Consider the following 24,963-nt stretch of genomic DNA (forward strand, 5'->3'; position numbering starts at 1 on the left):
TTAACATGCGTAGGCTCCTGATAAAAGAACTATTAAAAACATACTTAAACAAAAAGAAAAGAAAATTTTGGAGATAGAAAATTAAGAATTAGCATAGAAATAGATAAAATATTTAACTAAATTTAATTATCTATTGATGGGAAACCTAACAATTTTTGTGCTATATTTTAAAGGTGAAAGTGAAACTTTACACAAATATAACAATATGGGAACAGAAAAGATACTCAATAATTGGCTAAAGGGTACCAAGTTCCTTGTCTCTGTTGAGAAGATCAAAATACAGGATACCTTTTGGATTTGTAGGAAATATGAATGATTAAGTATGACGCTAAAATTTCAAAGTTAGAACTAAATAATAAAAAAATCCAAATCTTCCAGAAATAGAAGGGAAAAAAGGAGAATATAAAATCTTTGTCAATACAAAGAAGGCAGGCAAAAATAGGAAGAAAGGCAAAGAAAGACAGTGATAAATAAACAATAAAATAAGAAAGTAGAAATAAATCTAAAATATATTAGTAATAGTAATAAAGAAAACAGGTAATGCTCACCTATCAAAAGAGAGTGTTTCAGATTGGACAATAAATAAAATGAAGCAAAATGCCACACAGTCAAGATATAGAAACAGCCTAGGAGTCTGTCAACAGATGGTAAAGAAGATGTGGTATGTACATACACTGGAATATTACTCAGCCATGAGAAGGAAGGAAATCTTGCCATTTGCAATAACATAGATGGACCTTGAGGGCATTATGCTGAGTGAAATAAGCCAGACAGAGAAAGAGAAATACTGTATGATCTCATTTATATGTGGAATCTAAAAAAACAGTCAAACTCATAGAAATAGAGGGTAGAAAAGTGGTTGCCAGAGGCTACGGGGTGGGGAAACAGGGAGAGGTTGGTAAAAGGGTACAAACTTTCAGCTAAAAGATGAGTAAGGACTGAAGATCTGGTGTAAAATATGGTGACCACAGTTGATAACACTGTATTGTATAATAGAAAATTGCTGCGAGAATAGAACTTAAATGTTCTCACCAAAAAAAAAAAAGAAAAAAGATAAATATGTGAGGTGATAGATATGTTAATTAACTAGATGGGGGAGTCCTTTCATAACGTGTACATATATCACATCACCATGATGTACACTTTAAATAGCTTATCTTATTTGTCAGTTACACCTCAATAAAGCTGAAATAAAAAAACTAAAACAATACCACATAGAAAAATTGAAAACAAAAGGACCACAGAAGTATACCATCCAAATAGTAACAAAAGAAAGAAAACAAAAGACAAAAAACATGAATAGAGGCCAAGTGGGACGTACTACATAGAAATGAAAGACACAGCGTTCCAGGACGATGTTCCGTGATGAACTCGAATATTCCAAAGAGCGTTGCTGTGAACCGCATAAAGCAAAACACTCACAGTAAGCATCATATAGAAACAGACAAAGCGCAGCTGTGGAAGAAAGTTTCAATGCTCTACCAACTAAAGAACATGGCATCCAGCATCGGAAGGCCTGAAGGATAGTCTTATCTTTGCCAGTAACTACATCCCTGAACTTGGCCTAGTTTCTTAATCTGTGTGAGTCTGTTTTTCCTCATGAGGGGTTTGGGCAGGACTTGAAACAACTCTTTCAATCAAAACCACTCATGGAAGTTAAAAGTCCACATGCGTGTGCCCATTCTCAGACCCACTGCATTGGAGTGTCCAGCATGACACCTTTCCACAGCGATTTTGCCTTCTTATGGGAGCTGGGCGGCTTAGCCATGAATTTCGTTTACAACAGCTTTTACAAACACAGTCTCTCATTGGCCGTATTTGGAAGTTTTCACCCTTGAGTTGTAGGCAGGTCTATTTCCAAGTCTATCTTTTGATCAAGAAACATTCTGGAAGCAAATCCCTCCTTACCAGTGCCCCCTTGTCAACAAGACAAAAAGTTACACTTACCCAGCAACTAATCAGAGAGGCCATGTAATACTGGTAGTTAAGAGTGTGGACTGTGGAGTCAGATTGGGCTCAAATCCCAACTCCTACCCTTAGAAACTGTATGACACTAAGGAGTTGCTCAACTTCCCTGCACCTCAGTTTTCCTATCTGTAAAATGGGACATTGATAGAAGGTAACCTACAGAATTGTTATGAGAACCAAATGAATCAATATATGCAAAGTACTTAGAAAGTGCTAGAACACGTTAAGTATTCCATAAATGCTAACTATTATCATTGTTAGACCTATAGCGTCAGAACTCCTGGAGACATGTGGGAGACACAGTAGAAGGTAGGGTGTAACATCTCTGCCTGCCCTCATGTCTATAAGGGTGGGAGCTGGCTTGCTTCTTGGGTTCTTTGGAGGCAGATATAGGAGAAAATTCGCAGATATCCCACAAAACTGTAGTCCTTCTCACTGCTGCTTTCTCAGAAAGACTTAACAAAGTGGCACATTTTACATCCATTCCAGCTCACTAGCCAGGGCAGAGGCATTCCAGGTAACCCTTAAATTGCCCAAATGTGTGCTGTTTAAAAGCCCCATTTTTTTTTTTAAAGCTGCTAGTTAGGTAGTCATTCCAGCTGCAGAACAAGGACATCATGTGTATTATTTCTTTGCTCACTGTAGTGATTTTCAAAATTTAACAATCTTGCAATTTACAGGTACTGTTTGTTTTTGTATTTCCCCACCTTCTGAGTTCATGATCCCACCCTAACATTAGCCAGCCGTTTCTAATTGTACCATTATAAAAATTACGCAGATTAAACTTTATTCTATATTTTTTTTAACCTGAGAATTTCTCAGTGCTCCCCAAGATAACTAGAGGTATATAACTTTTAGTTTTCACAGAGTTTTGGGCAAGGCTTAGTGTAAAAATTTGGTTAACCCTGGTAGTTAGGCAGAGTGCTCTCTGAGTCTTGTGCCTGATGAATCTCTAGAAATTGGCACCAACTCTAAAAAGGAGGAGAAATAAAGCCATCAGGCTGTTTGTTCTCAAAGCAGGTCCCCCAGCCACTGTCCTTGACTCTAGTCTCATGTCCATTCCTTGGGTGGAAGAATTCAACAAGTCAGGCAGGGGTGAAAAGACACTGACTGGGCACCCAACTCAGGTCTTAAGGGAGGACTTTACCATCTGGGGGAGATACTGGGAATATGTCCTTTCATGTCTATAACATGTTTGTGTAGCACAAGCATCTCTCAATATTTTTAAAGGGTGGAAATTGAAATCTCAAGTGCAACATAGAACGGATAAGTAGGGAATATTTACAGAGTGACCAAGTGGTGAATTTTCATTACTGACTAATGAACTTCATTGATATCAGGTTGTGTGGTTGGGTCTCACCCGATAAAGGAGTTTGCTGGGGTGTGTCAGAGATATGAACATGGCCTTCTCCATAGTGATCATTCTGGAAAGAGATTTCCACACCTTAATATAAAGGGTAGAAACTGCATCAGACAGCCTCATTTGCTCCAGCACCTTCATCCGTTTAGGCAAAATGAAAATCTTTGTGAGTATTTATTTATGCTTCTTTGTACTTTTGTGTTGGCTGCTTGCAGAGAATGTTCGTGTCCAATATGCCTCAGATTTCAGGGGTCTTAGACAAATACTGTGCATGCTTCTAAGCTTCTGTGATTGATTAATGATGTCTTTGGCAGGAATAGTGTTGCATATTAAGTTGGATATTTATTTGTTCATTGTCTATTTTTGGGATATTTGTGATAAAACTACAAAGAAAAGATCTTGGAAATATCTAAAGAATTTTAATTTGGAAGATTTTTACTAATAATTCTTTATTATGAGCTTTGGAGGAAATGTATGTATTTCAGGATAATTGCATTTACTATCTAAAAGAGAAGTGGTAATTTAAGTGTCATCATCATCATCATCATCACCATCATCATAGCAGCTGTCGTTTCCCAAGGGCATACTAAGCCCTATAAAAAACATTTCACATGAATAGTTGCATCTATTCGCTTCAACAACTCTATGGGCTGAGTGGTATTACCCCATTCTACAGGTGGGGAGTCTGAGACACAGAGGAATTTGATGTTCCCAAGCCAGTAACTGTGGGATTTAGGCTTAAAATTTACCCATCTTAAGCCCCACTACAGGAGAAATTATTGCAAAATTTAAGCAGTCTGAGGGTCTTCAATGGCCACCCAGCTTGTCTAAATTCTCCCTTAAGGCAAAGCATCCCTGCCGTGCCTACCTCTACTCCTCCAGCTGAGCCTGGTCCTCATCTCAGGCCTCCCATAGTTCCACAGTGCAGTGCTCCATGGACAGTGGACTATGTTCTGAAACAGAATGGAACTCCTCTGCCCAGTGTCTATCCCTTATCCTCATTCAGCTGCTGAGAGAGAAAGCAAGTTGATAACAACTTCTCCATGAGGTGTGAAAGACTGAGCTTTAAGAGTTCCCTCCCCCGGAGTCTCTTTGTTTTCCAAGAGGAGACCCAACCCTGAAGCACAAAAACCTAACCCTGGTGTAGTAATCATGGTGTTGAGTGGATGTTATTTGGGGGCAGAGGACGCTTCCTGAGTTCTCTCTCATCATACTGTTAAGGTTGTCAGTCCTCCACCACTTGTTAAAATCTCTGTTTTAAACCCATTAAATACAATATATAGGCGGGTTGGATATCTGTGTGCAGGTCTTTGTTAGACACTCCACCCCCAGTTACCAGAAGAGAAATGTTACGGGCAAGACGGAATGGGAAGTAGAAAAGTCCCACTGACACTTCTTGAAAACACCTGCCCTTCCCGCAGACGCCCTCCATCAGCGGTTTTCAGTGATAGAGCAGAACACTGGGATGCTGAGAAGACAGAGCACAAAACCAGGATCAGTGTGTTGGATCAGACGCTTACATAATGACAGCAAAATGTGAGAACTGCCTCAATGTCAGTCTCAAGGCCTGCTGGCCCAACACTTGTCTGATGGTATCAGTAGGGAGAGTATGCAGATTTTCCTTGATGCCAGCCTCGAAAGTTAATCATGCCCCCAGGCATCCTATTTTTGTGGTTTCCCTTAGAAAGCCATGGTATCTATTGCCCATGAATCCACTTTAAATCTATTTTACCCTCTCAGAATCAAATAACTTTTTCTTTTCTTTTACCAGAGAGCACAGTTTGACCCCTGTAATCCAAAGCCAGTGTGAATCACCCCAGAGTATTCCCGTAGTAAAATGAGTCCTTCCTCACTGCTCACCTGCCCCAAGTTTTTTTTGGCATAAGAACACATGCTACTTAGAAGGTTATGATGGTGGAAAGGGTCAGGAATTGGGCCGCAAAGGTGGAACGCTGTGTCTTGCAAATAGCATGAACTCAACAAATGCCTGTCGAATGAGTGAATGTGTATACTTTTATACTTTGGAAATGGACTGTTGCCCATCCATGAGCACCCACCAGTGTCTCTAGGAGTACCTTTTCTGAGATATTTGCGCTTGTCCTGTGCAGTGTCCCTTCATGTCTCTACTCTCAATGACTACCCTATAGGGAATGGCAGTGAGTGGTCTGTTTTTCAGGTGTTACTTCCAGTGGTGCTGGCCATCTTTGGGACACAATCTCATGGATATGAGGTGAGTTGATTTATTATGTACCTTATATCTTGCAGATGTTGAGAGAGGAAAAGGAAGATACAAGATAATATGAAGGACAGTAGAAAGTCCATATAACCTGTTTGGTATAGAATCTCAGAAATAACCAATCATGCAAAAATGAGGTTGGTTATTCTTTTCCAACTGGTGTACCTTAAAAATGTAACCCATTGCTCGGTCTCACTTCTCCTGTGATGTCATTGCTCCTCCCATACATAATATAATAAACTAGGAGGAAGAGGTTTGGTTTCTTATTTTAGCGTGAGCTTTGGGTCTGGGATCCCAGTGGAGAGTTTTCAGGCTTCAATCTCTTATTAGCAGGTAGAACACTTTATTTTGCTGGAAGGGTTGTTTTCAAATGCATATGATTTATGGAAAAACTATTATGTCTTTGTCATCAATCTAGGTTTATAACATCATCAGCCAAGTCAACAACGGTGGCAGTGTTCAGGAGACAGTGACAATTGACAGTGAAAAAGAAGTCGCCACCATCAACATCCACGCAGGATCGTGCTCCTCTACCACAATTTTTGACTATAAACATGTAAGCAACAAGGGAATTTTTCTATTCTTCGGGGCGGGGTTTCTGAAGGGTAGAGGGACAGCCATTTAGTACACATTTGAATTCCAACTCTGTCGGAATTTCCTTAATTCTGTTTTTCCCTTTGCATAATCAAGCTATTGATTAAAAAACAAACAAAACTATTTCTAAGAAAAAATGTGACAGGAAACGTATACATTTGCTTGACCTTTTCAGGTGGAAATTGGAAGTGCAATGCTATTGTCTCACTACAGGCTAAGAAAGTGCCAGGAGAGTGATCAAAACCTACAGCAATGCCTGGCACCCAGCCTCTCAAAAACTATTCATCGAATGGATAAATGAATGAATTAGGGCTTCTAGTACAAAATATTGTGCAAAGAACAATCATGAAACAATCACGAAAGAGCAGAAATCCAGAACTATACACCTTTAACTATGTGTGTAGGATATGCAATCAGTCACACTTCCTCTGTAAGAAGGAAAGTATGTTAACTAAAAACACCAAACTATTTCCAAGTTTTAGTTACTGTTATTAACAATAAGTCTCAGAAAGCTGCTCAGAAAACTTATTCTGTTCTTTATCCATTTATTCATTTGTTTGTTTTCTACTCATTCCACTGACACTAATTATCCACCAGCTTTCACCTCGGTCCAGAGCTACGCACTGTGGATATAAGTAGGTTGCAGACCATCTTGCTGGCCATCTGAGCATGCTTTTCTTCTCATTTTCTTGTGGAAACCTCCTCACAAGCCTCCTCCTCATTGGTGTTGGGAGTTCCATGACACATTTGAAAGTACATAGTCTTTGAAAGACACAGTTTAAAAGGAAGTTGTAGTGAAATTGCTTTTAAGCAGATATCAGGGAAATTCCAAAAGTGTCTTTAAAAGAAATAGAGTGCTGGGGCTGGCCTGGTGGCATAGTGGTTAAGTTCGTGTGCTCTGCTTCAGCAGCCCAGGGTTCACATCAAGCCATGCTGTGGTGGCATCCCACATATGAAATAGAGGAAGATTGGCACAGATGTTAGCTCAGTGACAATCTTCCTCAAGCAAAAAGAGGAAGATTGACAACGGATGTTAGCTCAAGGCCAATCTTACTCTCTCTCTCTCTCACACACACACACACACACACGAATAGAGTGGTGAGGATTGGTTTAAGCCTCTTTCACTATCATCAGACTTGGCCTAGGTCTATTTTTGAATCTTAGGAACTGACAGTTTGTGAGAATTGAAAAATAGGAACTAGATGGGTTTCTATTAGATACAGTCTTATAGGCTGTACAATTATTTGAAACTTTGTGAAGAAAGTTCTACCCTGGATGAGGATAAGAGGGCCTTAGGCTCCTTCTGGCTCCAAAGTCCTCACCCTCCACTGCTCTTCCAATCTTGATTTCCTCCAACCCATCCCTGTCCAGCCAACTTGGGTTTGAGGTGGAGAAAGGATGGAGAGAAGATGGTAAAGGAGGGGAGGATAGGTGAAACGTGTGTGGGGAGTGAGGGTGTGTGTGGACAAGTTTCGGAGAGTTTCTAAAGCAGCACTGTCCCATAGAACTTTCTGCACTGGTGGAAATGTTCCATATGTGCATACTTCTACTAGGGAAGCCTCTTGTGGCTCCTGAGCATTTGAAATGTGTGACAGAGGAAGTACATGTTAAATTTTATTTAATTTGAATTTAGATTTAAATAGCCACATGTGGCTAGTAACTAACATATTGGAAAGCAAGGTTCTAAAGAATATTGTGTTTACTCCAAATTGAGGAAAAGGCAGAGCAAAAACAATAGAAAGAGGTGGAGAGCTATTTCTTCTCAATCTGTCAAATTGCAAACTGCAGACCCTGGTTCCCTAACATGAAAAATGGGGTTCAAATCATGGATTTACATGATTTCAAAGAAGTAGAAATGGCAAGTGAAAAAGCAAAAATACTGTGTAAAAGAAGTCGAATGGATAGAATTGATTGCAGATTGAAAAGCAGTCACATGCACTCACAAGCTTGCTCAAGGCTTTCCTCCAAGGCTCAGGTGTCATTCTCACCAAGTTCAGGACTCGGAACAGGGAAGGGGCAGTGACTGTGCTCTTGCTGTCCCAGGGCTACATTGCATCCAGGTTGCTCTCCCGAAGAGCCTGCTACATCCTGAAGATGAACCGTCAAACCACCCCTTCTCTGGAGCAGCTCAAACAGTCCATCTATGAGACGAAGGTAATTCTGGAGTACCCTGAAATATTCCTTGTTCTTGAGCCAGGGAATACTGGTGTCTGTGTAGACACAAAGAGGGTGAGGGAGCAGATCATAATACTATACCTCACCGTGGAGACGGGACTCAACATATTAAAGTGTTTCACGTCTATGGTTTCTGAGGGCAGTAGTAGGTCTGTTAACTTGATTTCCACCATACAGCCCCCAATATAAGAACTTATAATAAATTCCCGTGTCTTTGTAGAAAGGACTGAATAGCTTCTCTTCTCAGAGCAGGGCTCCAAGAAGTAGTGATTGGCAGAAAGATGGCAGAAGTTAGAATACTCAATGACACAAAGGTGCAAAGAAGCAATACCGTATAGTTAGAACAACAAACCATGCTTCAGGCTAGGGATCTGGGGTTTACTTCTCCCTCTGTGACTTCCCATCTGTGCCACCTTTGGCATGGGATTCACCCTCTCTGCATCTCATTGCCACCAGCGACAAAATGACTTTGGTTATAATGAGGCCTCTCTGCAGACCGAGTGGTCAGAAAGAGATGATGTCTTGAGATTTCTGACTGCCTTCTGCTTAATAATCTGAAAGAGAAAAACAGTCACAATTTTGAATAAGGTACACGAGATTATGTCCACTTCTTTTACCCTGTCCCACTCTATTACACTGGTCTAGGCTCTGAACAACATATTTTCCAACAAATACCTCTGGGTCAAGTACAACCCTCTGCAGTCTCTGATCACTCACATGGACTGGTTCCTGTTTGGGTCACCCATTAAGCAGCTCTGCAAAGACGTCCCCTTGTATAAGGGGGAAGTGGCTGGAGAGATACTGAGTGAGTACCAAGAAATCAGTCCTTTACCAGATGTTTCCTGAAAGCTCCTATGTTCCGGGCACTCTGCTAGGTGTTATGTGAAATACAAATAAATGTGAAACCTGGCTCAATTAAATTTACTTTGGGAGTTAAATACCTACCATGTGTGGAAATCGTGCTAAATGTTAGGGAGACACAGAAATGAATAAAACTCTGCCTCCAAGGAACATACAATCTGGTGGAGAAGTCGATGAATTGACACAAAGGATGGAGTAAGAAAAGATTTCTGGGTGCCAAGAAAAATTGTTGGGTTCCTATTGTTTCACATATAAGAAGTCAGAGTAGGAAAGAGGCTTCTGGGCCCTTAGAATGGCATCTTTTGGAGACAGTAAGAAAGAAGTCAGTAAGAAATATTCTCAGAGAACAGAATGATGGTTGCCAGCGGCTGGGGGGAGGAGGCAATGGGTGATGTAGGTCCGAGGGCACACATTTTCAGTTATGAGAAGAATAAGTTCTGAGGATCTACTGGACTGCCGGGGGACTGTAGTTAATATGGTGTTATATACTTGAAAGCTGCTGAGAGTAGATCTTAAGCATTCTCACCACACATAAAAACACAGAGTTACTTATGTTAACCATGTGAGATGATGGATGTGTTATCTTGATCTTGGTAATCATTCTGCAGTGCGTATGGATATCAAATCATCACATTGTCGCTTTAAATACATACAAATCTGTTTGTCAATTATTCCTTAGAAAACTTAAAAAAAAATTCTCAGAATCTAGGACAGAATTAGTCCAAGGAAGATCAGGAAAAGTGCACCGACAGACAGGGAATCAAAGCTCTGATTCAGCCAGGTGACATATGTCACTGTTGTCATTACTGGTATTTTTACACAACGTTTCTAAATATTGCAGAGTGGCCAGAGGGAAAGAGAGGCTGGGCACAGATGGCAAATGCAACAAAAGAAATTCCCCAGAGTGGTGGAAGGTAGACAAAGGAGAAAAGAATTAGCATTTATTACATTTCTACTGCCTGGAAAAAAACATCTTTAAGATATTTTCCTTTCAGTAAGGTCATTAGTACTTATAGGTAAAGGCACATAGGCATGCCATCAACACAGGATGTCATAGTATCAACTGGATTGAGCCAGACAGCACTTCCAGGAGTTGTCAGTCTTATTTAAGCTGATGTATTATTGCAATAGAAGTATAGCTAAAATCTTGGGTAACACAAAATTATACGTACAACGCTTAGACAAGACGTTTACAAAAAGGCGTTGGTTTGTTGCATTCTAATAATATATTTCTTAATGCTCCTTCTTTTGAAATGTTTCCCCTTTTCAGATAATGTCGGTGCTGGATCCTGTGCAAAGGCTGGGCTCCTGGGCATCTTTGGCATTTCTGTCTGTGCAGACATTCACATTTAAGGCCTCAGCCCACTGGTTTCGTCCCTTCAAAGAACTACACCCTTGGTTTCTACTCAGCAGCCAAATTAAATTCTCTCTCAACGGTCTAACTAATTTTGAGATTACATGGTAAAACATAAATACTGTATTTACAGATATCTGGGTGTTTGCTTTTTTTTGTAAACAGCAAAGGGAAGCCAAACAACATTTATGTCAATATGTAGAAGGAAAGAAATTGCCAGGATTTCAAGCAAAGTGCGTAAGGTGTGAAACTTCCCAGATAGTGTAGCTGGGTCACATGCTGGTCAGCTCGGTGCAAGTCTCCATCTTTGCATCTGCCCACCAGACCAGCGGCCAATCTGTCTGTCGAACACACGTGGGCAGCCTGGTGGAGTGGGGACTCAGGAGGCAGTGGCCTCCACCCGGTGATGGGGTGGGGTTTGATATACCCTTATCAAACAACCTGACTGCTCCGGTGAAGGCGCCTATCCCCTCTGACAAAGCACCCAGCTTGGAGGGCCATTTCACATACCTTTCAGGAAGTGCCTTTCAGCTCATCAAAGCAGTAGACTCAACCTTAATAAATGTTATTATGATATATTTTGTCCTGGTGTGAGGAGAGAGGGAGGGAGAACACCATCACCCAGAGAAAGATGAACTTTACTGAAAATCTTAGCAGGAGTGAGAAGCTAACTGGGAAGGCCAAGTCAATATATAGAAGGAAAGCAATTTTCAATATTCCAAATAAATTGCATAATGTGGGCAAATTCCCAGATCATATAGCTCATTCTCATGTGGACTGGTCAACTGGGTGCAAGTTCAGAACAAAGAGGAGTTACTTTAACGAGAATTTCTGTGTGTCTTCTCTTGCTCCTGTTCCTAATGCTATGCAGCTACTTCTTAATGACCATTAATGAATATATTTAAAGCACTTGCCATGTGCTCAGCCCTGGGGTAGATATGCTGGCAAAACTACCACAGTCAAGAAAGTTATTTTCTTGTGGTGGAAGTGAGACACTTACATAAAAACATTTGATAACAACAGTAATGAGTGTATAATAAAATGCCAAATGAGTGGTAGAGTGTACGAGCTGGAACCTTGGTGTTTGCAGGTGATGGAACTCAAATCCAAATCACTGAGGCGAAGAGGGGAGGAACTTATTGTCTCCTCCTACCATAGAGGGATAGGGATGTTCTGGTTTGGGGTGGTGGATATTCCGGTTTGGTGCTTGGAGGTGGCTGGACTCTCTTTTTCCATGTCTCAACTCTCCTTCTCTCTCCATGCCGGCCTCAGTATCCTACACTGGTTTTCTCCATGAAGATAGAACCAACATGGCTGTCAGCCCTAAGGTCCTCATCTTCCCAGTGTCATTGTCGGAGAGGAAGGGACTCTGCTTTGTTCTAATTTCAAATTAGTTTTAATTAAAAAATTCTTTGGAAAGGTCCCTAATTGAATCCCTTGAGGGCATGTTCTTACTCCTGCGGCCAGGACCGCTGGCAGGTGGAGAGTGTTAGGATTAGCAACCTCCTTTGGAATCTTCTGCTTAGAGAGGTGTTATGCTTATTAATTTTTATAATCTTATTCCCATTTTTAAAGCAGAACTTTGAGTTCTGTTTTTTCTCAACTCTGCTTTCATTAAGTCAATTAACCCTGCTCAGTGCTGGTGTCCTGTTGAATACCTGTTAGGAGCAGCAGGTGGAGGGGGCCAAGCACATGCCCAAAAGGAGTGCGTCCAAATGGGAGCTACAGGGAAGCTGGGGCGCCATTAAACCTTCTTCAGAAGGAGCCCTTTCTTAAGGGCTGGGGAGGAAAAATATCAACTCTGTTTCTAGTTTTGTTTGTTTTCAGATATTTTCTAATTTCCCTTTTGACTTCTCTCTGACTCAATGGTTGTTTAATTTCCATGTATCTGTGAGTTTTCTTGTTTTCCTTTTGTTATTGATTTCTAGTTTTATTCCCTTGAATAATTAGAAAAGATATGTGGAATGATTTCAATCTTCCTAAATTTATTAAGACTAGTTTCGTGGCCTAACACGTGATCTGTCTGGGAGAACATTCCACGTGCACTTGAGAAGAATGTGTATTCTTGCTGCTTCTGGGTGGAATGTCCTGTATATGTCTGTTAAGTCCATTTGGTCTATAGTGTTGTTCAAGTCTGCTGGTTCCTTATTGACTTTCTGTCTGGATGATCTATCCGTTATTGAAAGCGGGGTGTTATCGGAGTCTCCTCCTATTATTGTATTGCTGTCTATTTCTCTCTTCAGACCTGTCCATGTTTGCTTTGTAGGTTTAGGTGCTCTGATGTTGAGTCCACGTGTATTTATAATTATTATGTCTTCTTGGTAAATTGACCCTTTTATCATTCTATAATGACCCTCTTTGTCTCTTGTGACAGTTTTTGACTTAAATCTATTTTGTCTGATATAAGTATAGCCACCCCTGCCCTCTTTGGGTTACCATTTGCATGGAATATCCTTTTTTATCACTTCACTTTCAGCCTATGTGTATCCTTAAATCTAGTGTGTTTTTTGTAGATGGTATATAGTTGGATCTTGTTTTTTTTTTCCGTTCGTCCACTCTATGTTTTTTTGGTTGGATTATCAGCCCTGTTAGCTCACTGTATACACAAGCATAGACCCTCTCCAGGTCATAAGGGAGGAGAGCAAGTCTGGATGGAACACAGCAAAGCATCAAGGATGCTCTAGAAGAGCTGACCTGGCTACTGAAGCCAGCCCAAGAGAGCAGTGTGATCCAGGCTGTGAGTGTGCCAAGGGAGTTTCTGCAGGAAGCCTGGTGAGGCTTATAGAGGAAGGTCTTATTTCCCATGAAGTTTTGTTCCCCAGGGTAAATGACATGTCTTGTAGACTCATTTACTAGACGACATGTCATTTACCCATCTGAGGTAGAACTAAAACTAATTTCTTCATTCAGAGTTCCCAGGATTAGAATATGTGGGCCCAAACAAATACTTTATTATGCAAATTGTTTGTTTGGATAACTGACTCAATGAATTCAAATATTAGTCAACATAAACATAATAAATATAAAAACATTGAGACTTCTAACTTCTGATAATGATGAAGCACTTATACCAGATTAACACTCCTGACATCAAAGTTATAAACCTGGACAAAACATTAAAAAGTAGTTGTTTGAAGGCACTGGAGAGTGACTCAAAGTGGGCAGAAACTAAAGAGGATAAGACTTTTGAAAGCAACGCTCATCATCTATTGTTGATCAGTTTTCTAACATTCTATGGCCAAAAATATCCACTGACTATTCAATTCTTATTCCCCATCCCTCTCTTTCCTGCTAACAGAACCTCAATTTGTTTAAGTAGCAGCTCAATAGTAGCCAATAGTACCAAGGTTGGGAAGGCCTGGGCTAAGTCAATCTTATTTCCCTTGAGAAAACAAGGTCAGTTTCCTCAGCCTGTGATTGGTCAGTGAGTGGCCATATGACCTCAATTATGGTCAATGAGATCTACATGGAAGTCTGCTAAGTGGGGCTTCCCAGGAGGGATTTTTCTTTTCTGATAAAGAGGGACAGACTCAGCTGGCATGCAACTCTGCCTTTTGCCCTTTCCTGTTATCCTTCCTTCAATGAGGACATGATGCTGATGTCAAGAGATGCAGCTACCATTTTGGGACCACCAGGTAACAATCCTGGAGAGGAAAGGCTCAGGAAGGAAAGATCTAGAATGCCTGATTACATCATTCTAGAGCATCACTAGCTCAGCCTTTCTTCCCTTGGACTCACGTGATATAGATCAATCTCTTTCTATTTAAGACACTGTGACTGGGTTCTCCTTATTTGTAGCCTAAAGCATTTCTTGCAGATACACCTGAAAGGGACCAGAGTGAGTCCAATGGGCACACATATCCCTGGCTCTGGGTCCACCCCAGCATGAGTGCCTCCACTTCTTTCACCTCTGTAGCTCCTTTGGAAATTCCGGGCTCACCTCACCCTGCACTCATACCATGTGCTACTTATAGAATGACTGAGACATAAACGTCACTTGGAACCCACTGTCCAGCTCTCCTTGGCCTGCTGTTCCTTCTGTTAGTCTAGACACCATGCCCAGTTGCTCCCTCAGTTCCAGGAGAAATGTCTGAGGTTACAGCGACTCTGATATGAAGGGCTCAGGACATATACAGGAAGTGAACCAAGTGCTTCTCAGGGCTGGGGATCTGGGTCTCCCCCACTGTGAGGTGAGAAGCCCATTTCCTAGCAAGCTTTTAATCACTGCTAAAGGATTCCCCTGGCTGTAGCACGGGTCTCACATGTTCATGCTACGTAGCATATGACCTAGTGAAGCGACACCCCAAGAATCCACCTCTCACTGCCTCTCATGATGTGGTCCCCATCTCAACCTTCCTCTGAAAAGCATCCTTTGCCACACTCATAAGGACATGGCCTTAGGAATACAGTGCCTGATCAATGGCCAACCATTCTGTCATTTGCTAATGACTTTTGGGAGCCTCACTTTTCTTCTGTCTGACCTGGCCAAATTACCATAATAGGGAGAATCCTGGGGAGGTCACCAGCCCCTCACAGTCTGAAGTTTGTCCCACTCCAAGAGTCCTGCTAGGGTGTGTTTGATTTTTTTTCTCCTCAGAATATCCCACTACTGCCCCTCTCTACTCCCTTGGAGCTAGGGTCAGGGGGAGGGTATTGCCTAGGAGCAGCCATGAAGGAACTTTCTGGGGTGTTGAGAATGTTCCACATCTTCAGCTATGTAGTGGCTACACAGGAGTGTATATGTAAGAACTCGTCTGTGCACTTTACTGTATGTTGTAGACAATGCCTGGAGCCAGGCAGAGGACCAAGAGCTGTGTGTGGACCATGGACAGCAACAGCTCCACTGGAGGGTGGCTGGGAGAACTGCCTGCGTGAAAAGCACCCCAAAACTGGTGCAGGCCAATGAAGGGCTCCACAGGAATAACTGCCGAGTTACAGGTTAAACTATGGGGATGGTCTTTCCACCCCAGGCAGGCAGCAGGATGAGGAGAAGCAGCATATTCCAGGCAGGATAAGGGGCCCTGCTCCTGATCCCTGGGGAAACTAAGATCATGGAGCGGGCAGGGAGTCAGAGAATAAATGCTGGGCAGCTGCTAACCTCACTGGTGAGCCAGTCCACCCATACGCACAGACCTGAGGCCCAGGGCCAGTCAGTACCTCTCTGAGGCTGCAGAGAAGCAGGAGTGATGGAGAGAGTTAGAAGTACCACCATTGAGGGCGAAAGGGGCTAGTGAAGGGAGCAAGACTTTCCTCCTAGAGGGGAGTCTGTCAATGGAGGGTCATTCTCTGAACAAGGAGGCCAGGGAGCTTGACCTCTGTCTTGGGTATCCCTCTCTGAGAAGGCCCTCTTGGGCAAGGGTGGACTTTTTGTGGGAATCTCAGAGATTTCTCGGAGGGAGGGTTTTGTGCAGGTCCCAGCTGGGATTTAGACGTGACAAAGGACTGCTGGTGATCCCTCCAGCATGTGTTTGCAGGGGGATAAGAACAAAGCCAAGGGAGATCTTAAGCTCAGGAAACAGAGAGCTGGGACACGGTCACAATCCAAGAACAAATCCTGGAGGGGAGGAGACACTGTGGTGTCTCGTGCTCCGATTTGTCCCCAGTCCAGTCACTGAGGGGCTCATGCCTGAAGCCTCAGGGTGGTGGGTGGGGGCTGTGAGCGGAAACAACAGAAGAGAGAAGCCTTTTTTCACTACAGTTTTTGTAAGAAACCAGGGCATTTTTTGCAGCAATGTGAACAATTGACACCGAAGGGTGGCGGGGCTGGGGGATGCACTTTCCCTGTTTCTGCATTGAGTCCAGAGGGCCCTTGCTCCTCTGACATCCCCGAATCTCCTCCATCAGTGCGGAGATGGCAGTGTCTGCCCAGGTCGCGTACTCAGCACAGGGGCAGCAGCAAGAGGCAGTGGAGACAGTTCAGCTGAGGGCACTGGGGGCTGTGGGTTCTCGGGCCCCTTTTCCCAGCTCTAAGAGGCAGCATTGGAGATATTGGCAGTGGTCAATGACAGTGGTTGCCCCAAGAGAGAAAGAAAATAGAAGATTGCTCTGCTTGGAAGACCACTGGGATAATTCTTAGGCACTCCTGGGGAGACTCAAAAATTATTATAAGGGACTTCGCACGAACCTTGAGTTCTTCAGTCACAGATGGAGCAGTCTCTTATTAATGTTAGTGTAATTGCATTTCCAACAGAAGGCTGCTGGTCTTGATAAACATGCAATATGCTTGGACTAGGATCAGGGGCACTGGTTTGAGATTCAAATATGGTCCATTTCATTAAGTGCTGGACTAGACGAGCTCTAAGGATAAACGTTAACAATGGTCATCAGTAGGGTGGTGTTGTAGACTGAACGTTTGTGTCCCCAAAAATTCGCATGTTAAAACCTAATCCCTAGCGTGATGGGATTAGTCTCTTATAAAAGAGGTCCCAGAGAGCTCCCTCGTCCCTTCCATCACATGAGGACACGGCAGGAAGAAGGCTGTCTGTGAACCGGGAAATAGGCCCTCTCCAGACAATGAATCTGCCAGCGTCTTGATTCTGGACTTCCCAGCCTCCAGGAATAAATGGGGAGTAAATGTTTGTTGTTTATAAACCACTCAGTCTATGGCATTTTCAAATTTTGCCTTCCCAATCCCATCTCCTAAAAGACCTAAATCCTGGTGCATGCGTGGAAGATTCTTTTTAAGATAAAGGTTGAGTTTATAACCTGAGGAAACAAAATCTACCTTGACAACCCTGTAAGTTCTAAAGGACTGTGCTTGTTGTTTCTCGGAGCTCCTACAGCTCAGTCAATGACAGCCTAGAGTGACGAGGCTTGGGATGGAGGCGGCAGGCCTTGAACCTAGAGTTTCTGGGAGGAAACTAGTCTAGCTGGCAGAGCGAGTATCTGCAGAGATGGTAACAGATGGAGACAAACATGGTGGTTGGGTGTGGGCTCTTGAAGTCTCCCGGAAGTAACAGAGACGTTATAATAATCAGGTGGAGTCTGGAGATGATGGGAAATTCAGGGACAGCTGAAGCTCAGAAGTCTGGAGGGGAGAGTTTGGCATGAGAGCAGTCAGTAGGCAGCAGCCCTCCCACTGTCACAGAGGGCTAAGGAGCAGGGGTCCAGGCATTTGCAATAGGGACTCAAGCACATGGGACAAGATACCGACTGGTTCCTGGAGCTAGTGGAGGTTGGGCGTCAGAGACAAGGCGAATGCAGATGGAGGATGGACTGACAGCCATGGCGACTTATCTCTGAGGACTCATTGGGCCTCACCCTGGGGGCCAGACCCTGCTCTGTGGTCCTCTCAGGGCCTCTGGTTGACCAAGACTTGGCCTGTCACATCTGATCCTTCCACCCTGAATGTGCTACGTACATATCTCCACCTACCTTATCCTTGACAAGCCACATGTGTGCAAATCCATAGGATCAGAGCCTCCGGCCGGCCCAACCATGCCCTATTCATGCCCAGTAGAGGTTTACCATGGGCATTTCCTGTGCCATCAAATTTCATTCATGACCGTAGGTAGCGACACCACACCGTGACTCTACCCAGAAGAGCTACACGTTCAGAGAGCTGGTGCTCAGCAGCGTCTTCATCACCGAGGGCCTCCCTGCTCCATGCACACGCAATGTCCAGCACCCTCTTGCCCCCAGTCCTGTCCTATTTGAAGTGTTCCAAACTCCAACATGACCTTCTGTGGACATCTGTGTCTGTTCTCCAATACTCCTCCTCGTTATTATTTCTAAGGTAAGGGGAGTCATGGATGCTCTGTGTGTGTGTGGGAAGGGGGGAGGAGGATGTGGCTTTGTCCCTCCCGGCTTCAGGAATGGATAGTTAAAGAAACAGTGCTAAGAGGCCGGGTCCGTTTTCATTCGTAATGGAGAGAAATGCCTGGGAGTCACCACTAAGGGGTTTAGACCAGTTCAAAGGGAGGTCTGGGAGGCCTAATGTCTCTTGGATCTCTCTCAGGGGCTTTTGTGGGGTGGGCTGGGCCACCACAAGGAATAGGCTTCGTAGATTCTCAGGGCAATTTGCAGGAGACAGAGATATGACCTCAGACTTGACAGCTTGCCTGTGCTGTGGCTAGTGTCTTTTTACTATTTATTTATGGCCAAAATTCTCAAAGGATTCTTCAAAGGACACCCTAAAGAGAGGCCCTGAGAAATGGGACATTCAGGAGAGGCACTTCCTACTTTGCACCATGCTGGCGTGCGACGTTTGGGACCATGTGTGGATGGGAATGTCCATAACTCAGGAGAGGACAGTGCAGGCTGGGAGGGCTCATCTGCGAGGCCAATGAGGCAAGAAACTTTATTGTTCTAACTCAGAGGGAGAAAGTGTGCCTGATTTCCCAGAGTACGAGGCTGGATCTCTGAAGGCAGAAGGTGGAGCACTGAAATGAGCAGCTTCCCATCGGCAGAGTGAGGGCTGGGCCCTTGAGTGCTGGTTTCAGGCCAGCAGCCTCGTCCAGGCAGGTCCACTCCCTGCGTCCTGGAGGTTCAGAGCCCAGGAATGTCACCACAGATAGAGAGTCCCATAAAGGACAGAAGTTGGACTTCGAAACACGAATTGGGGTCGATTGCCGGTGCAGTACCTTTAAGAACAAAAGGAAGCATTTTACAAGAAAGATCACTTAATCCCTTTAAGACCCCAAAGGAGATGGATATATGATGATTTGCACTTAAATTGGACATGGTGCTCAGGACAGCTATATGAGCAAGAATCTGTGGGAACAAAATGGAAAGTTTCCCTTGCCTCTGCAATAATTGGCCCCACATACTCCTTTTTATTTCTTTTACTGACCTTTAGTCATCCTCCTTAACCCTCAACCCCTCAAATTCTCCCTGTTTCCTTGCTGGATCCTTCTGTTATGAAGAAGTCTGTTCTTTGGGTTGATTTATACTAAGATGTAAGCGACTGGCAACAGCCTAATGAGAAGGGGTTACTGACTACATCTGGAATAACAGGCAGATTTTGAGGTCTTATCTGGTAGCTTTCCAGGGTGGTCACCACCGATCCCCCATCATAACCCCAGTGGAAGTGCCAGCCACTGAGATATTCTTTTCCCAGTGCCATCTGCAACTATAGTGCCTTCCAACCTCTGTGCAGCCTGAGAAAGAGGAGGACTGAGGACCCCAAAGCAATGGCTTCTAATGGTGTGATGCCGGGCACTGTGCTGTTTGGGCAGGGGTGATGAAGCTTTGGGTCGGGGAGGGTATCCACCAACTGTCAAACCCCACTGATGAAATGACTGTTCTCAACCTGCTGGTAAAGCTACCTTACTCTGCTCCCTGTTGTCAGTAAACCCTGGTGTCGGGACATCATCTCTGCCACCAGGGGGAAATACATTTCAGGCCACATTACTTTTATATCTAGTAGCAAAGAAATGGAATAGATCTGAAAACAGTCATGACGATTGGCCAATGACCTAAAAATCATATGCACCTTTCATCTTATGCATGGTTTTGGGTTTCTAGTTAAGTTATTAACATACCTTCTTTTTGCTGCTGGGCAAAGTAAGTGGGGACGTCTCGGCACATGTCCTTGATTGGCATTCCATACTGGGCTAAGTTCTTGACCCGGCTGGGCAGAACAGTGTAGGTCAGACCGTGAGTGGATGGATAATGCTTTAAAGCCTGGAAGAGGTGGCATTTCAAAATGGTGAGACAGCGTAGTACAGATGTGGTACAGCAAAGAGGAAGAAACGAGAAACGAATTCTAGTGCACATAGCTGTGAACCCGAAGTTCCCCTTGTTTGTTTTCTAAGCGCAATATCCAATCTTGCCATAAGGTGGCACTATTACTCCAGAAAAAAATCTCTATGCGAGCCTCTGTGTCCCTGTCACTCAGTCTATATTCCTTTCACCTTCTCAAATCTTCCAGCCTCCAGTGCTTTCCTCATCTCTAATGATAATATAGAATAGTTTTAAAATTATTTGGAGCATTTATGTTTTTACTTATTATAAATCAGATGACTGGAATACTTTCTACCTCTTGAAGAAAATTGATAAATTGCTAAATTTTTATGTGACCCAAAGTGCATTTTTTACAAGAGTCAGTGACTCTTCTGCCATGGACATTAGTATTGCCCAGATGTGCTGGACAGGTTACTTAAGCAAGTGACAGTAGATTTCAAGGACTTCCTGCTGATTTTCAATTTATTTGACTACCTTTGCCATTTAAGAGGCTGAGGAGAAGAGATCTTTAGCAGTCCGGGGCTTATTTTCAACTAGAGATAACATGTGTGTATGTTTTTGGGGGGTGTGCAGGGAGGGGAGAGAAGGCATGGGGATGTAAATACTCTGTTAATTCGCTTTAATATTTATCTTCAACAATTTATATTCACTAACATATAGCTCACACCATTTTGGAATACATCAAAATTGTTATTGCTTGGAATTTTCATTGATCCAACTGTGATTTGACCTAAATGGGTCCTGGACTGGATTCAGGGTCCTTTGCATGATGGCGGGATTTCACGGACATTAAAAACAAGCATGAACTGAATGCTCCCTGTTTGTACAGCATTGTCCTAGGAAGTTGGGATGCAGAGTTGGAAAACACCAAACTAGAGGGGACCACAGTGAGCTGGTCTCACCTACCTGGTTGTCCAAGGCCTTGCTAATGTCATCCAAAGTTGGGAAGACATCTTGGTCCATCTTGGCCAGGACACAGGCCATCTTGCTAAACAGCTTAGCCGCCAAGAGGGCCTTAAAGCAACACAGCGGAACCATGTCACAATGTTAGTGGACTCCTACTCGCCATCAGTGCTGGCGCATGGCTGTTCTTTCTACTGTGATGTCAAGCATCCTGGATAGTGTGGCCCAGGGTGCCAGAGCAAGGGACCAGGGGCAGGACTGGCAATGCACACAGAGCTGTGCTATCCCTGTGGCAGTGTCCCCTGCTGCAGGCACAGGAAGGAATCCCCCAGGACATTTTGCATACCACTAAAGGACTGGTGCAACTGGAGGGGTAGTTAGCTAGTCCCGGTAACAAAGCTGACTTTAAGGTCTTGTTCTACCACTTAGCAGCCTTCACGGTCCTTAGCCACCTCCGTGACCCTCAGCTTCCCCATCTGTAAGTTAGGAATAATAACCCTTCTCCCATGGGGTTGTCATGACAAGGAGAGGATGAGACAAGATTCTTATTGCTTGTGAAAGCATCGTGCACGTGACAGAGTGCTCTCTGAATGTACAGGGTGGTTAGGAGACTAGGGTCAGGCCTCTAGACTCAGATTCTAGCCCTGGGTCTGCCACTGACTGCCCCCTCCCTGTGGCCCTGGGCCTGTCATTTGGCCTCTCTCAGCTTTGGATTATGGCAGTGTCTGACGGAGCCCAAGGACACTTCGCCTGCCTCTCCCCACTCTAGCCAGAGCAGTTCTGACTTCTTCTGTTCCATAGAGTGGAATCCTGTGGAACATTTTGTTTGAAGAACAGTTTCTATGGCTTAAAACAAAGTTGGAAATCGCTAGACTGCGTGCGTTCTAGGAGCATTCAGGAGATGTCTCCTTGAGGAAGTTAGGAGCAGGTTAGTGAAGAGGGAGGGAGAAGGTGTTCAGGACAGAGAGAGCATTGTAGGTACAGGCGGGAGCAGAGGGAAGCCTGTGTGTGAGGTGTCTGTCCCAAGATGTCCAGTGTGGGGTGAGGGGAGGGCTGGATGGCAGAGGTCTTCTCAGCCCAAGGGGGGAGGGTGGGCTTTCACTTTATCGAATCCTCTCAGAGCCTTTTCAGGTAGGAAAGGCGGCTATTGACACTGTTTTATAGGTGAAGAAACTGAGGCACAGAAAGGCTGAGTGTTGTCTCTGGGGTTATAGAGCTTTTCCATCAGAGAGCCAGGCCGAGGACACAGACAGTTGCTTCCCGATCCTGCACCTTTCTGCTAGGTCTTACTACCTAAGGAGATGGGCAAGGTGAGGCAAGCTTTCTAAAAATGAAAATAAACCATTCTTCTTCGTTGGAAAAACTGATTAAAATCTGAGAGTAAGACAAAGGAACCTCTATAGCACATACCAGTTATCAGAAATGGAGGTAATTTGAATGGCTCTCTTATTTCTGAGGTCTTCATGAGCCATGTGAAGTCAACACCTCACAGGAATGCAAAGGGATGTAGGATCCCTATAGAGCAGAGAAGTTCCTCCTACAGTCATTGGCTTGAAAACAAGTCCCCACAACTGCAGGGGACCTGGTCCCTTACTTAGAGACATGTTATTTCCATCAAGAGCCTAAACCTAGAGAAGGCAAATTAGACAGCGTCCTCTTCTCTCTGAAAAAGCCTAAGGCTAAATTTTGGAGCAGACAAGGCTTTCTTTGGCATTGTAATGAACATGTTCCACATCTTACATTCTTGTAGTCCAAGATTCCATCCCATTCACTCAAAACATTGTTGTCTCGGATGCTGACCATACCTCGGAAGGCATCGACACGGATGCTTTGGGTTCCAACAGATCCATCCAGAGGATGGCTGTCATTGATGTTCTGGAGAAAACCAAGTAACAGGGAGAAGAGTTGAAAGTCCAGAGTTCGTGCTCTGCCCATATCTCACAGGTTTACAGGGATACTCACAAGAAGTCTGAGGGAGGTCACCCTGGATTATCACCTTTGAAATACTTCTGCTAAAGGAGGACCTGACAGGTCAGCCCCTCTCCACCCTTACTCACCGTCAGGGCCGGAGATGGAGTTAGGAAGAAGACCACAAGGAAGGAAGATGTAATCTGAAATGGAAACGAACATCAATGCTTCCTTGTCTCTTTAGCCTCAGATGAGCCCGGAGCCTGGAATTCAAAGGGCCCCAGGGTTGGAGCCTTGTTAAAATGATCTATAGCTTTCACAGTCTCTATGCCCTTGGAGCCCCAAGGTTTATCAGGATTCTGTCGTTCAGTGTGGTTGATAGGGGTGTGCTGGCCACTCAGGAGCAAAACTTTATCATTCACTCAAGGATACCTTTTGTTTTGTTCTACATGTACTGTCAATCTCTGGGCTAACTATTAGGCAACCTGACCAACCACTTGATCTGCACTTAGGGCAGGACAATCTGAGGCCAAATGGTAAAATAAGTGATAATTCAGCTTCTCAGTCTTCCCTTTCTGCATTTTCCTCCCTCCTCCCAACCATGGGGGAATCCTTCTCTGGAAACTGGTCTCTTCCTGCGTTCCTTTCCTCTAGGTTCTCCCACCTTGCCTGAGAGTAAAAGATCACATGCCACTTATTCACACCTTATTTCGGCATAGATTTTACCCAAACGTTACTAGTTCTTGAGATATTTCCAGTGCATCATTTTGTCTTGGTGTGGCCTGCCTTGCCTGTTGAGGGACTTTCAGGCATCAGAGAGTGAGTGAGAGGATTAGGAGGCAGGAACAGGCTAGGATAGGAAAGTGTGGCAGTGAAACTTTCCCTCACTCCATAGTCCACTTTAGGCCCACTTCAGGCTCGTTCAGCTCGGGTGCACTTACAGCATAAGCTGAAACCGACAGAAACCCCCTTCTCCTCCGTGCCCACAACATCTGTGCAATACTCCACGTGCAACGACACTGTAAAAGTGAGATTCATCTTCGAAGGAAAACAGCTGCTCTATGGGCAGCAATCATAATGCAATGAAATTAGTCAAGGAGATACATGAGATGCAGATAGCAATAATATTTTATTAAACTATTCTGAGAGTTGGTGCCATATATTAAATATGTCTGAATTTTCCTTCATGGGCAATTTACAAATAAGATGAATCTAGGAAGAAAGGGCCCTGAAATATGAATATCCACTCAAAGGTTCTTGATCTTCTAAGAAATTAGTTATTTTGGGAAAGACCCATCATTCAGACATTTCAAAACAGAAAGGCTTGCCAACAGAGAGATTATGTGCCAAATTAATATTTGGAAATTCTACTTGGGTTCAAGTTGAAGAGTTCTGGGGGTATGGGGAAAGAACTGCTCCCTGGCTATTTTGGTCCTGAAAACATAATCATCTACGTTTGAAATCAGAAAATATACTTACAAGGTGTTTCATGCTGCCTCTCTCTCAGACCCCATGCAACTGCATGCATAATAGAATTTTCTATGTCCCAAATATTTTCTAAGTCTGGTTTATATAGTCCTGGACTTCTCAACTATTGCCATGATAAAGGACTCTGGGGTAGTTAACCGTAATCTGGCTACCATTTCAGGGAAAAGAAGGCAAGTTTATGTAATCACAGTTATCACTTTTCTTTAACTACTTCTAAATATTTTTCCTTTACCCTGATACCGCCACTGGTTCCAAGGCAAACATGGTAAATTGAACAAGTCTTTGTGGGCTGGTACGTTGATGGCCTTAACGACTAAGGTGAAGATTGCAAACAGTAGACCTGCAAAATGGTCCTGATACAAAATCAATGAGTTCACTGTTTCTGCTTCTCAATTCCAGAGTTCTTTACTAACAGTGGAGGTGGTTGAGAAA

At 43.7% G+C, this 24,963-nt stretch overlaps 2 protein-coding genes across 6 annotated transcripts in view; one reads left to right on the plus strand and one right to left on the minus strand.

Annotated features, from left to right (window-relative positions):
* GKN2 (gastrokine 2) overlaps positions 1-10,682 on the plus strand; it is a 38,952-nt gene extending 28,270 nt beyond the window's left edge. For 3 of the 5 annotated variants that reach the window (XM_070236272.1, XM_070236271.1, XM_070236276.1), the window contains 5 exons: positions 5,505-5,558; positions 5,983-6,120; positions 8,202-8,312; positions 8,979-9,138; positions 10,465-10,682. In XM_070236272.1, the coding sequence (XP_070092373.1) occupies positions 5,505-5,558; positions 5,983-6,120; positions 8,202-8,312; positions 8,979-9,138; positions 10,465-10,547 (546 nt within the window). In that variant the 3' untranslated portion in view covers positions 10,548-10,682. The remainder of the gene's footprint in view (positions 1-5,504; positions 5,559-5,982; positions 6,121-8,201; positions 8,313-8,978; positions 9,139-10,464) is intronic. The other 2 variants (XM_070236273.1, XM_070236275.1) reach the window with 1 other exon arrangement.
* An 8,140-nt stretch (positions 10,683-18,822) lies between these two features.
* On the minus strand, positions 18,823-24,576 carry LOC100061445 (gastrokine-3). Its single transcript, XM_014730966.3, has 6 exons — positions 24,523-24,576; positions 23,193-23,246; positions 22,876-23,010; positions 21,139-21,246; positions 20,031-20,172; positions 18,823-19,130 (listed from the first exon to the last, which is right to left on the minus strand). Exons 1-6 carry the CDS (start codon positions 24,532-24,534, stop codon positions 19,036-19,038), a joined length of 546 nt encoding a protein of 181 aa, XP_014586452.1. The 5' UTR covers positions 24,535-24,576; the 3' UTR covers positions 18,823-19,035.
* Positions 24,577-24,963: the final 387 nt, after the last annotated feature.

Source organism: Equus caballus, chromosome 15, assembly GCF_041296265.1.
Source record: "Equus caballus isolate H_3958 breed thoroughbred chromosome 15, TB-T2T, whole genome shotgun sequence".
NCBI classification, from domain to species: Eukaryota; Metazoa; Chordata; class Mammalia; order Perissodactyla; family Equidae; genus Equus; species Equus caballus.

Bases quoted from the DNA above. Each gene is read 5' to 3' on its own strand.
- LOC100061445 (XM_014730966.3), bottom strand. The intron at 23,011-23,192 runs GTGAGTAAGGGT...GGTTTTCTCCAG, and splicing joins CTCCATCTCCGGCCCTGACG to AACATCAATGACAGCCATCC. The intron at 19,131-20,030 runs GTATGTTAATAA...TTGTTCTTAAAG, and splicing joins TGCCCAGCAGCAAAAAGAAG to GTACTGCACCGGCAATCGAC.